The sequence below is a fragment of the Solea senegalensis genome, linkage group LG20 (assembly GCF_019176455.1).
Source record: "Solea senegalensis isolate Sse05_10M linkage group LG20, IFAPA_SoseM_1, whole genome shotgun sequence".
Taxonomy (NCBI): domain Eukaryota; kingdom Metazoa; phylum Chordata; class Actinopteri; order Pleuronectiformes; family Soleidae; genus Solea; species Solea senegalensis.
In genome coordinates, this window is record NC_058039.1 from 418,628 (window position 1) to 433,239 (window position 14,612).

General features: G+C 39.2%; 1 protein-coding gene across 4 annotated transcripts; it reads left to right on the top strand.

Annotated features, from left to right (window-relative positions):
• Nucleotides 1–1,912: 1,912 nt before the first annotated feature.
• On the top strand, nt 1,913–13,391 carry LOC122786777. Of its 4 annotated transcripts, XM_044053257.1 has the most exons (14): nt 1,913–2,299; nt 3,221–3,336; nt 3,416–3,572; nt 3,738–3,930; nt 4,103–4,192; nt 4,809–4,907; nt 8,437–8,589; nt 8,715–8,837; nt 9,379–11,482; nt 11,761–11,802; nt 12,027–12,116; nt 12,229–12,245; nt 12,461–12,574; nt 13,013–13,104. In XM_044053257.1, the coding sequence occupies exons 1-14, from the start codon at nt 2,076–2,078 to the stop codon at nt 13,028–13,030; spliced, it is 3,540 nt and encodes a 1,179-aa protein (XP_043909192.1). In that variant the 5' UTR covers nt 1,913–2,075; the 3' UTR covers nt 13,031–13,104. The 4 variants fall into 4 exon arrangements, with proteins under 4 accessions (XP_043909192.1, XP_043909194.1, XP_043909191.1 ...); XM_044053256.1 differs by lacking the exon at nt 12,229–12,245 and having other exon boundaries at nt 1,914–2,299; nt 13,013–13,391; XM_044053258.1 differs by lacking the exons at nt 1,913–2,299; nt 12,229–12,245 and having other exon boundaries at nt 2,372–3,336; nt 13,013–13,391.
• Nucleotides 13,392–14,612: the final 1,221 nt, after the last annotated feature.

Sequence of the window (14,612 nt, forward strand, 5' to 3'; positions counted from 1 at the left end):
CCTATGTGGCATACACTATAATAGCCTACTGTACAAAAAATACTACAAATGGTCAACTTATTTCAGTTCAGAGTGGGATGTACACTTGTTTTGTCGTTGTAGGAGTCCAGCATTCCCTGTAAAACTGAAAAATCTGCTTCTTTTGCGCAAAGTAAAACAATAAGATCCTCAATTTATCAAGTAAACGTGGAGTAGAAAAGATGCGCTTACATATTATATACATATATGTTGTAGTGTGTGTTGACATTAATTTTTCAAGACTTTGATTTAAAGTTCAAAGGATATTTTTGCACCAATGTGTCACAGAAATGTCATGAGGGTGAATGATGCACTTGATTATTTTTACGTGAAATATACACTACAACTACTATTTTTCGATGGCTGCACCAGTGGGAAAAGTCATGTAGCTCTAATTTATTCCACATAATAATTTGAAACTTCGAACATGACACAAGTTAGGGGAAAAATTAATCATGTAAAAGAAGTTTTGATTATAAACTGAAATGAAAAGAAGTTGTGAACGTTTGCCAGTTCTAACAAATCTTTTGATTTTAGATCAATGCTCACACTGATGTCCATTTATGCTCTGAAAAGTGAAGATATACATTATTCACAACATAATTAAGCATAAGATGTTTTTGTGGCCATATACCACTCTACATGTACAAGCAGGCACAAAACAGATTCATTTATTTAATCTTACATGTTAAGAGCTTTTTAATGCGCACACACGTGCCAACATGTCCTCCCTTCCTATGGTTTATAGGTTTACACATGCTTTTAAAAAACAAGTTGTCCCCCAGAAGACACTTTGTTGAACAGATAAGTGCAGCGGGAGCTAAGATGACGTTTTTGTCCCCCCCCACCGTGCATGGATTGACTGTGTATGAGATGAAATGCAATCTCTTAATGTGACATTTATGGCAATTTCCAATTAAAGGCCTCCATGCTGTGTTCTCGAGTGAAGTGGTCTCATGTAAGGAACAATGGGACATAATGTAGCTGAGTGACATTGTTATGGTTTTGTTAAGCAGTGACAAAAAACTGCTCTTACTCTTAGTGCTGATGGCTCTTTGTCAGTTTTGCCACCAGCAGCTACAGACTCAATGTGACTGAAAATACAAAAAAAAGTGTCCAGGGAAAGTGTCCAGAAGTGAACTCCTCAAATAAAAAACAGCATTTCAGCAGTTTCAAACTCCAAATACTTATTTTACCCACCAATAGTCCCTGAAAACAGCCTGTTTTCAGACGAAGGACACAGGATACAAATGATGTTGCACTGCTTCTATTCCCAAAGACAAAAACGGAGGCAGAAAAATGAAAATAAAATAATCAACACAAATCAGCAAATGTTGCATACTGCAGCTTTAAGTTTTGAAACAGTGATTAAACCTGTTCTTCTACTGCAGCCACATATTTGCACTCTCCTCTCCTCGTGCTACCCATCACAACACAAAGACACAAGGATCAATTACACCCAAGACAACAAGCTTATATATTGTCACGTTAATTTATAATCATGACACAGTGAAAGTGTGGTGCAGGAAGTGTGGACCTATTCTCAAGCAAACCTAAATTTGGTGAGGACATTCATTTTTGGCTGCCCCACACAGTTAGGGTTAGGGGTTAGGCATTTAGCTGTGATGGTTAAGGTAAGGTTAAGGGCCCAGGGAATTCTTTATGACTGAGTGTCCACACAAAGAATGCAAAACCTGTGTGTGTGTGTGTGTTGGGGGAGCAGGTGTAGGAGGGAAAAGAAGTGATGGGGTTTCCCTCCCTCTAGTCTCGGAGCAGATCTTTTTGAATGGATCAGGGTTCAGAGGCTCGTTTGTCATGTGGACAGCTCTGCCTTTGATTCTCTCACTCTGTGTGTGTGTGTGTGTGTGTGTGTGTGTGTGTGTGTGTGTGTGAGTGTGTGTGAGAGTGTGTGTGAGAGTGTGCACTTACATATCTTACTTCATGGGGTCCCACCGCATGGAGCACACCCACCGCGGGGGGCCCACAACCGGTATGGGGCCCTAAATGGTGGGCCCCACACCGGTTTTCATTCAAAATGAGCTTTGCAGCCCCCCCTGATGCCCCTCTTGCTTTTTTTTCACTTGGCCCACAAGGTCACAAAAACTGGAAATGTGTGTGTAAGTGTGTGTAAACTTTTTGCTCACTACCGCCCCCCGGAGCTTGTAAGGTGGAAGGTACGGACACACACACACCGGAAGTTTGTTTACACACTTCAGGAAGTGGGTAGGGTTTTAACAAGAAGAAGAGGAAGATCAAGCTCAAGATTGACAGCATGCAACAGGTATGTGTGAATTTGTTGGATTTATATCGTTTATATCTTCGTTATGTTAATTAATTTATTACAGTAACTGTTAGCTCCTAGTGTAAACTAGTTGTGTTTAGCTGCTGGTGTTAGCTATATAATACGCGCGCTAACATTAGCAGCTCGCGATTTTTTTTTACAGTTTATTACAATAACTGTTTGCTGCTACCGTTAGCTACTCGCGGTTAGCTGCTAACTTAGCAATATAATGGGCGAGCTAACATTAGCGCTAACGTTAGCGATCGCTAGCTGCTAACATTAGCAGCTAGCGATCTTTTTAAGACAATTATATAAGACAAATTATATAAGGCACAAAGTCTAATAGTCTAGAAATGTATAAATATAAATGAAATGATACATTTTTGTCTACTTTTATAAAAAATACCCATCTTTACATGCTACTATAATGAAATTAAACTGTATATCAACTCCCTAAAATTGAAAATGAAATCCAAAAGTGCTAGAGCTTTATAAATTAACTCTTTAACTAATTAAGTGACCTCTTTTTTATCTTTGCTTAAATAAGGTAATTATTTTCATTATTAATTAAAATTAAACATGGGAAAAGTGACCTGAAATGACATCTGTTGAAGTTTTTTGATAAATGAAATTAACTTGACATTCATTAGGGGCAAATAATGATGTTATTGATCTACTTTAAGCAAAGCTATTTCATTTTGACACACAAACAAACACACAATCTCACACACCTATAGCCTGATAAAGAGAGAAGAGGACAACATGCCATAAACCTAGAGGAAACTCTACTGTTTGTTTTCAAAAATTGTTTTATGTATATCAGCAGTTAGCAATCTAGGCAACTCATGACAATATAAACTGAACTCATTGAACAAATCTCTTATATCGTATGTGTAGTAATAATTAAAAATATTTTCACAGAGCCATTATGTCCAAAAGGAGGAGAAGGATAAAGCCTGTAGATGATGCAAAGACATATATTCTGTCTTGCACTGACAAGTCTGGATTTATGTCAAGACTCATAGACAGTTTCAAAGGTAAGTGGTAGAAGGTTCCTTGAAAGAACTTGTGCATTTCAAAAGCAAATGAATCGTTTTCTTTGTTATATTCTTCTAGGAAGAGGAGTGTTTGCTACGCAGCCCATTGAACCAGGGGACTTTGTTTTGGAGTACAGGGGTAAACTCCTCACACAGGAAGAATGCCAGTCACTAACGTACTCAGAGATTGACTCCACATTTCTCTTTGATTTTGAGTGGCAGAACCGTCACTTGTGGTGAGCATGTAAAGAGATGTTTTTTATAGATTAGAGAAATTCTAAGTTAACCCTGAAATAAACTTTTAATAGTTAATGATTGAACTAAAGCACAAGTACTAAAAATATGTCTTCCAACAAAACTGATAATTATAACCCTGTTATAATTTTTCTTATACTTTTCAGCCTTGATGCATCTAAAGAAGATGGATCTCTTGGAAGATTAGTCAATGACAACCACAAAAATCCAAATTGTGTCATGAGAAAAATCATAGTAAACAACAAGCCGCACTTGTGCCTTTTTGCCCTGAAGAAAATAGAGATAGGATCTGAAATTGACTACAGCTATGGTGATGCAAAATGGCCTTGGCGCAGTATGGTGAGTTGGTTAGATTAAGCATGAATATTTTGTGCCATCTTGTAAAAGCAAATTTTGTCCAATATTTATCATGTTTCCCATATGAGTTTATCTATGGGAATGCATGTGATCTTTGATCTGTGTGATATGATTTAACATCAGTTTGTTTGATTCTTGTTTAATTGAAATCCAGGTGAAGACTCCTGCAGCAGCAGAGACAGAGACCAGCCCTCTACCTCAGATGTTCCACATGGAATCAAAGCCAGATGAGACTAACGTACAGGTAAAATGACATCGTAGACGCATCCATCACCAATATCTGCGGTGACTTGTATGAAGCTGTTCTTCTTTCAAAATGGGTCAATGTTCACATTGTCAGGATTACTTTTTGGGTGGTGTGATAATGGCCAGTAAATGTCACACACACACGCATGTTTCCAGTCATGTCCTTATGGGGCCTTTTATGTCACAAACACACTTGTTCTCTCGTCTCTCCTCAATGAGACCAGGTAACATACTGTAACACACCACTCGTATGTTTCTAGTCTCTCCCATGTGGGGCCCTTCCGTGTGGTTCTCACTCAAATTGTTCTTATGGCACTGTCCAGAACCTGACATAATCTCAAGTTTGATTTTAACATTTGTAATTGCACACTGTCTGAGCTGTTATGAGTTTGAAAGCAAAATTTACAATGTGACCCACTGTAAATCCTTATCATAGGTTATGAGAGGTGCCTACTACCTTTAGAAAGACTATGTTGTGCTCTCAGTGTGAAGGTCTGTGCTGTTTCAGAAACTGTTTAACCATTAGGTAACCTTATTAGCCTGTAAATGTCTCCACATACAGTTGTGATTTCTGTCAGTTCTAATTGTCTTCTTGTCTGCTATCTAAATTTCAGGTGAAAGACCCTCAGACTCCTGCAGCAGCAGAGACAGAGACCAGCCCTCTACCTCAGATGTTCCACATGGAATCAAAGCCAGATGAGACTAACGCACAGGTAAAATGACATTGTAGACGCATCCATCACCAATATCTGTGGTGACTTGTATGAAGCTGTTCTTCTTTCAAAATGGGTCAATGTTCACATTGTCAGGATTACTTTTTGGGTGGTGTGATAATGGCCAGTAAATGTCACACACACACACATGTTTCCAGTCATGTCCTTATGGGGTCTTTTATGTCACAAACACACTTGTTCTCTCGTCTCTCCTCAATGAGACCAGGTAACATACTGTAACACACCACTCGTATGTATCTAGTCTCTCCCATGTGGGGCCCTTCCGTGTGGTTCTCACTCAAACTGTTCCTATGGCACTGTCCAGAACCTGACATAATCTCAAGTTTGATTTTAACATTTGTAATTGCACACTGTCTGAGCTGTTATGAGTTTGAAAGCAAAATTTACAATGTGACCCACTGTAAATCCTTATCATAGGTAATGAGAGGTGCCTACTACCTTTAGAAAGACTATGTTGTGCTCTCAGTGTGAAGGTCTGTGCTGTTTCAGAAACTGTTTAACCATTAGGTAACCTTATTAGCCTGTAAATGTCTCCACATACAGTTGTGATTTCTGTCAGTTCTAATTGTCTTCTTGTCTGCTATCTAAATTTCAGGTGAAAGACCCTCAGACTCCTGCAGCAGCAGAGACAGAGACCAGCCCTCTACCTCAGATGTTCCACATGGAATCAAAGCCAGATGAGACTAACGTACAGGTAAAATGACATCGTAGACGCATCCATCACCAATATCTGTGGTGACTTGTATGAAGCTGTTCTTCTTTCAAAATGGGTCAATGTTCACATTGTCAGGATTACTTTTTGGGTGGTGTGATAATGGCCAGTAAATGTCACACACACACGCATGTTTCCAGTCATGTCCTTATGGGGCCTTTTATGTCACAAACACACTTGTTCTCTCGTCTCTCCTCAATGAGACCAGGTAACATACTGTAACACACCACTCGTATGTTTCTAGTCTCTCCCATGTGGGGCCCTTCCGTGTGGTTCTCACTCAAATTGTTCTTATGGCACTGTCCAGAACCTGACATAATCTCAAGTTTGATTTTAACATTTGTAATTGCACACTGTCTGAGCTGTTATGAGTTTGAAAGCAAAATTTACAATGTGACCCACTGTAAATCCTTATCATAGATTATGAGAGGTGCCTACTACTTTTAGAAAGACTATGTTGTGCTCTCAGTGTGAAGTTCTGTGCTGTTTCAGAAACTGTTTAACCATTAGGTAACCTTATTAGCCTGTAAATGTCTCCACATACAGTTGTGATTTCTGTCAGTTCTAATTGTCTTCTTGTCTGCTATCTAAATTTCAGGTGAAAGACCCTCAGACTCCTGCAGCAGCAGAGACAGAGACAGAGACCAGCCCTCTACCTCAGATGTTCCACATGGAATCAAAGCCAGATGAGACTAACGCACAGGTAAAATGACATTGTAGACGCATCCATCACCAATATCTGTGGTGACTTGTATGAAGCTGTTCTTCTTTCAAAATGGGTCAATGTTCACATTGTCAGGATTACTTTTTGGGTGGTGTGATAATGGCCAGTAAATGTCACACACACACGCATGTTTCCAGTCATGTCCTTATGGGGTCTTTTATGTCACAAACACACTTGTTCTCTCGTCTCTCCTCAATGAGACCAGGTAACATACTGTAACACACCACTCGTATGTATCTAGTCTCTCCCATGTGGGGCCCTTCCGTGTGGTTCTCACTCAAACTGTTCCTATGGCACTGTCCAGAACCTGACATAATCTCAAGTTTGATTTTAACATTTGTAATTGCACACTGTCTGAGCTGTAATGAGTTTGAAAGCAAAATTTACAATGTGACCCACTGTAAATCCTTATCATAGGTTATGAGAGGTGCCTACTACCTTTAGAAAGACTATGTTGTGCTCTCAGTGTGAAGGTCTGTGCTGTTTCAGAAACTGTTTAACCATTAGGTAACCTTATTAGCCTGTAAATGTCTCCACATACAGTTGTGATTTCTGTCAGATCTAATTGTCTTCTTGTCTGCTATCTAAATTTCAGGTGAAAGACCCTCAGACTCCTGCAGCAGCAGAGACAGAGACCAGCCCTCTACCTCAGATGTTCCACATGGAATCAAAGCCAGATGAGACTAACGCACAGGTAAAATGACATTGTAGACGCATCCATCACCAATATCTGTGGTGACTTGTATGAAGCTGTTCTTCTTTCAAAATGGGTCAATGTTCACATTGTCAGGATTACTTTTTGGGTTGTGTGATAATGGCCAGTAAATGTCACACACACACGCATGTTTCCAGTCATGTCCTTATGGGGTCTTTTATGTCACAAACACACTTGTTCTCTCGTCTCTCCTCAATGAGACCAGGTAACATACTGTAACACACCACTCGTATGTTTCTAGTCTCTCCCATGTGGGGCCCTTCCGTGTGGTTCTCACTCAAACTGTTCCTATGGCACTGTCCAGAACCTGACATAATCTCAAGTTTGATTTTAACATTTGTAATTGCACACTGTCTGAGCTGTTATGAGTTTGAAAGCAAAATTTACAATGTGACCCACTGTAAATCCTTATCATAGGTTATGAGAGGTGCCTACTACCTTTAGAAAGACTATGTTGTGCTCTCAGTGTGAAGGTCTGTGCTGTTTCAGAAACTGTTTAACCATTAGGTAACCTTATTAGCCTGTAAATGTCTCCACATACAGTTGTGATTTCTGTCAGTTCTAATTGTCTTCTTGTCTGCTATCTAAATTTCAGGTGAAAGACCCTCAGACTCCTGCAGCAGCAGAGACAGAGACCAGCCCTCTACCTCAGATGTTCCACATGGAATCAAAGCCGGATGAGACTAACGCACAGGTAAAATGACATTGTAGACGCATCCATCACCAATATCTGTGGTGACTTGTATGAAGCTGTTATACTTCCACTGTCTACTGGGCCACTGTTTACATTTCTTTACTGTATTTAGCTTTTTGGTCAGATCATGTCATGATCAAAACTACTTAACAATCCTAAAATCGTAGGTTAATAATCGCGATATGGCCTTTTATTAATACAGCGATATTTTTAGGCCATGTCACGATACATCTCGATATTTTGCCTTAGCCTTAAGTTGAAACCAAACCACCACCAGACGATGGATCATGTGCTGTTTTTCTTCGGAATGAATTTGTCCTCCTCTGCTGGGCAAGGGCGTGTGAAGTTGCACGTATCAGACTGACGTATGTAACTAGGTGCTCTTGTTTTGTCTGTCTTTGAGAGGGAGAGACGAGAAAGCATTTGAGAGGAGTGGAGTTAAATGTCAGCGGCTGAAAGCAAATGCGTCACAACACTCAAGTTTCATGATATAGTCATTTTCTACATCACACAGACAACAAGCCGCGATATATCGAGTACATTTAATGTATCGAGTATATTCAATATACCGAGTATATTCAATATATCGAGTATATTCAATATTTCGAGTATATTCGATATATCGCCCAGCCCTACTTGACATACTTTTTTTTTTTTTTGCAGATGGACAGTGGACCAGAGGTTTCTCGTCATTTGTGCGATTCAGATGAAACTGTTCTGAAAGAAGCCTGTGATGAGGCTTCTCCAAACAACCATTCCAGAGAGCAATCAGATGATGAACTTGTTCCACCTCTGAGACGCACAAAAAGCATTATGGTAAGCTCCTAAAATCTATTTAAAACAGTATGAGTACATAGCTGATGGGCACTTTTCCCTGCAGTTTGTTTTTCTATCGTGTCAACAAAAAGGGAAAATCATATCTTCATGTTTTCCCTTTGCAGATGGATCGACTACAAGATTTTGCTGGCTGTCTCTACGATTCAAGTGATGACAGCACAGAGGGCACTTTGATTTCTAAGCCTGAAAGGGATTCACAGAGGCTGAGAAGATGCTCTCGCCATCCTGTAAGTCTTTAATTGATTCTTGTATTTGTATCATTTTGATGCTTTATTGTGTATATATGACATATTCAAATTGTTTCAAGGTTTTAATGAAGGATATAGGCAATATTTGCTTTTTCTCACAACTGTATGCACAATGGTGTAGTACCGGGGCTTGGACTTTATGTACTCTAACTGGGTCGGATCGGGCCTTAATTTTCATGTCCGTTGATACTCTAACCCGTGCAATACATGCAATATGATCGTGTCTGACTGGAAACGCTGGCAGAACCAATGTTAACGTTCAGACAGACCTCCTGGTTCTTTTCATTTAAAGTAAATGAAAATGGCAATACCTAGTTTTTAGTAAAAGTTTAAGTCTAACATTAATTAGCAGTATGTCTTTCTATTTCTTTACACTTACTTCAACTTAAAATACTCAGTATAGAAGGCTCCATAGAGAATTTATCTTCACGCTGTATGCATATACAATTAAAGTATACTCAGATTGTTTACACTTAATATGTTACAAAATGAGTTACATTTTTTTTTTCTTTTTTTAAAGATTCAGGTGCCTCTTGTGGAATCAGATAACTCTAACATTGGCAGTGAAGATGAGTACATTCCATGTCCCAAGGACGAAAGCACAGAAAGTGATAGCAGTTTGGAATTAACCCTGGAAGATAAAAAAAGGAACAAAGGTGCATCTAGTGAGAGCAGAAGAAAGTCTTCCAGTCGGAGCAAGTTTATGCCCAGGGAGAGTGGAAGTGAGTCCTCCAAGCAGAAAAGAAGCAGGTCTTCCAGTCGGAGTCAGCTTGATTTTAGCCAGAAGAGACCCTTTAAAACAGGTCATGACCCCACACAAATATTTCCGAATAGCAGAGTTGATGGTAATGAAAAGAAAATAGTTGCAACATATTCTAAAAAGGATGTGAGTGTTTCAATGCCCCTGGAAGAAGAGCAGTCTATGTATGTCAATCCAGTATTAAAGAAGATGGATGGGTCTAGAAGCTACAACAAAAAACATTTCTGCTTTTATTGCAGAAAGTTTGTCCAGAAAATGTCAAGGCACTTGTGGCGTAAACACCAAGATGAAACAGATGTTGCAAAAGCATTCAGTTTGCCAAAGAACTCAAAAGAAAGGAAACTGCAGTTGGACTATATACGAAATAAGGGGAACTTTGAGCACAATAGTGAGGTTTTGGAGACACAGAAAGGCAAACTCATCCCATGGAAGCAACCACAGAAAAAATCTGAAGGACAGGAATTTGCACATTGTATTCACTGCTATGGTTTGTTCTCAAGAAGAGCAATGTGGCGGCATTTTCAGGTTTGCAACTTCAAACCTGAGAGTAGTAAACCTGGTAAAACTCGTGTTCTATCTTTGTGTGCTTTCGCTGAACCTGCTCCACCTGGATTTAATGATGCTTATTGGAAGTTCTTAAGTGTTATGAATCAAGACAGGATTGCAGTTGCTATTAAAGAAGACCGCTGTATTCTTGAATATGGTTACAGACTGTTCAGGAAGAACGAGAAGGTGGTCAGTCAACACCAGTATATTCGGCAAAAACTGAGAGAGCTTGGCAGGCTGTTATTGAAAGCAAGACAAGTTACACATGTGAAGACCATCCAAGAACTCATAAAACCTGAACACTACAGTCAGGTGGTCACTGCTGCAAAGAGCCTATCTGGATTCAGTGAGCAAACTGGCAAATACCAATGTCCGTCTCTTGCTCGCAAGGTTGGACACAGCTTGTATTCTTTGGCCATGTTTATCAAGTCCGAAGGCCTGAAAAAGAAAGATAAACAAGCTACTCAAGATGCTGAGGAGTTTGCGCTGCTTTATCAAGAAAGTTGGAGATTTGACATTGCAAGCCAAGCATTAACTCAACTTGACCAGACCAAATGGAATGCTCCTCTACTGTTACCTTTCACACAAGATATTCAAAAGTTTCATTGTCATCTAGCTGAGAAACAGCAGCAACATTTGAATGATCTGCAAAAACACTCATCACCATCAAACTGGAAGGAGCTTGCAAAAGTTACCCTCACACAAGTTGTACTGTTTAACCGGCGGAGAGGAGGGGAAGTGTCCAGGATGCTTCTGTCTGCGTATCTATCAAAGGACACATCAGACACACATGGTGATGTTAGCTTGGCCCTTACACCGCTTGAACAGAAGCTGTGCAAGCATTTTGTAAGGATTACAATTGTAGGAAAGAGAGGAAGAAAGGTTCCAGTTCTTTTAACCCCAATCATGAGAGAGTCACTTGATGCTCTGACTGAGAAGAGAGAAGAATGTGGAGTGCTGTCTGAAAATGGATATCTGTTTGCATTACCTCACTCTGTCCATTACATAAGGGCTTGTGACTGCATAAGGCAGTTTGTGAACGAATGTGATCACCTTGAAAATCCTAAAGCATTAACATCAACAAGACTAAGGAAACATATCGCCACCCTCTCTACTGTATTGAACCTTAAGACCACAGAACTCGATCAGTTGGCAGACTTCCTTGGCCATAATATTGCTGTCCACCGAAAGCACTACCGCCTTCCGGAGGGCACCCTCCAGTTGGCCAAAATCAGCAAAGTGCTTCTGGCAATGGAACAGGGACGCCTAGGAGAATACAAAGGAAAGAGCCTGGATGAAATTCAAGTTGACGTGAATGGTACTAAGACTTTTTATATTTTAAAGGTGCAATATATGATATTTAGTCTTCAGCATTCAGTAAGTGACTAAAACTGGATTTTTTAAGTAATTGAATTGTACGCAGGTAATTTGCAAGTTTAAAATCATATCCTCCTCCGTAAGACCTTACATATGCAAAAATGCGTGTCAAACTTAGACATGCATACACAAACTGTATTTTTTTTCTGCTCTTGATTGCCAGATTGCCCACAGTCTCAGCTTTCCAACTCAATAATATTATATCAATTAATATTTTAGAGACCATCGGCATAGAGGGGCCTTTAGAAGAGGACATTGAAGGTATGTGATGAATGGTCATGGAGATTTATGTATTTATGTATTTTATTTTCAGGTTTCCCTGATTCACTATTTCCTGACATTATGTGAAGACAAGGATACAAAATATAGTACATTGTCTCGGGGGTGCAAGTCTGGTTCAGCAAGACAGGGGTCTGGGATTGAAATCTACTCTATGATGCACTGTATTGTCAAAGTATAGTAACAATATTACATTTCTCTGCCAGGAGAACAGGGGTCAGAAGATGAGAGTATGTCATCCCTGAACATCTGTACCTCAACATCACAAGTCCAAAACCAGAGAGTGTCTCCAACAGGTGAGCTTGAACGATGAAAGAAGATTGATCTTGAACACTCCTCTTTAAAGACCCCCTCCGATGAAAATTGTGTTTTTCATGTTGTTTATGTGGCATTTCTCTGATGCTACAGGACATATCAGCAGAAAAGTAAGTGTGACATTTCATTTCTGAGTATTTCTGCCTTCAAATTGCAGTGAACTAAAGGCAGACGCAAACTGGCAGTACAGATTGTAAAGCCCTCCAAGGCAAAATGTGTTTTGTGAATTTGGGCTGTACAAATAGAATTTGATTTGATTAAATAATCACTGTACTGACTGTTTCTTCATATTTTATGTCTTTTAATAAAGTTCTTCCTGTTCTAGATGTCAGTATGCCAGGACAACAGGGGTCAGAAGATGAGGTCAGCACATCATCCCTGCAAGAATGTACCTCCACATCACAAGTCCAAAACCAGAGTGTGTCTGCAAGAAAGAGAGGTAAGCTTTGGGACTTGCATCCTCTTTTGGGCCAGTGCCACTCAATTGCTTTTAACGTCTTTTACCTTGTTTTTAGTGAAAATGGTCTATTGGTTGCCTTAAAAAATAATAATGTTGATGGTTATATCATTGAATAAAAGCATGTCTCTGAATTCTTAATACACCTAACATAGCTTCCTACCCAGAAAGGGAATAAGACCCAATGTGTGACAATGGTTTGAATATATATGTGAAAAAGTATTTGCCCCCTTTCTGATTTCCTGAGTTAATTGCAAATTTGTCACACTTAAAAGTTTACGATCAGCAAACAAATTTGGAAGATTTTACTTTCAACAGAGTGGAAGCTCGTTTTGTGCAGTTAGTGGCCTTGTGAGCTACAGATCACAGCTCTGCAAATTATCAATTTAATCAAAATGTGATCTCTTTCTGCCTACTTAGGTAAGCAAGCTCCTGTGAGACGTTGGACACCAGAGGAAATTGCTGCAGTAGAAAAACACCTGAAGAAGTTCATTGTGAGGCAAGATGTTCCAGGTAAAGCGGACTGTGAGCGCTGCATTGCTTCAGAACCGCAAGCACTACAAAAAAGAGACTGGAAAGCAGTCAAATATTTCATCAAAAATAGAATAACTACCATGAGAAGAAAATTCTAATGGAAGCAGTTCAACGATCAGAGGTATGGACACACATTTTCAGTTTGGGTCCTATACTTTGTTTAAATGTTTTGAAATGTACTGTAGTTTAAAGTAGCTGCTGTGGTTTTAGCAGTCAACAACACATTAAACAAGTACATGTTTGGCAAAGTCAAATGTTTGTTTATCTGTTTAACTTTGCAGTAATGATTGCAGTTTTGTTTTCCCGTAATCATTAGTTGCAGCATTAGAGTCTCAAGCATCTTTTATGTTTTTTGTGAAACAATACACGGGCAGATGTGTACACAAAATATTTGATACACTGACCTTTGTGGTCCACATTATTTATTGGTACAGCAAAGACTGACAGGATGCTTCACAGCGCTTATTTTTAGAGGATGGAGTCATAGGACTATCTCTTACCTGTGAAGGAATGCATAGTTGCAGCATGTATTGGTCACTGATGAGCCTCTGTGACAGGTCAGTATTAAAAACATCTTCATGTTGTGTGGACTTCAGTTTCATGGTTTCATTTTTTGATTGATTGTCACTGAAGACCTGAATGTTTGCAATGGGACACCAAGCAGATGGGTCATCCTGAGCACATATTAAAAGTTTCTCTACCAAATATGAATGACAGTACGTTGTAGACTTCCTTGTTTGAGTTTGGCTATAAACAATCCTTGGTTTTTGTTCAATTTAAATGTCCAGTGTAACGGACTTAGTGAGACTGCTGATTGTAACAAAAAGAGGACTCAAAGGATGTTGTTCTTCATAAACTATGTTTACATGGACACAAGCAATTGGAATAAAAGCCTGATCGGAATAAATATGTCATGTAAACATGTCAATCTAGAAACACTGATTCCAGTCCACAACACCACAGAGATGAAATCAGCATTAGAATACTCCTTTTTCTACCTTGTTTGTTTATCTGGTTAACTTTGCAGTAATGATTGTTTTGTTTTCCTGTAATCATTAGTTGCAGCATTAGAGTCTCAATTTTGTCTCAAGCATGTTTTATGTTTTTTATATATGGACAAAAAAACTTTTATTTTCGTTTTGTGTAAAAAGTAGTCCGATGACTGACTTGTTCGCAAAATAAATACATGTGCCTTCAGGATAATTTGTTGAAAGGATATTATTTTATTGTTGGCATATAGCATATCTGCCTCAAGTCTTATTAAGTGCTGGTGCGATCATTATTTGATTGCCATGCTACTAACCTGTCTTCCTGTTGATGTAAGATCATAGCAATGAGATGGAATGAAGGAAGAAGAGTATTTAATTTGAAATATAGATCCTTAATGCAGTCAGAGTCTATGTGCAGTAGAAACCATTAATGGGCCCCAGATAGTAACCTAACACCCCACAAAGATATAAAAACAAGAGAAGTGTATGTGTGTGTG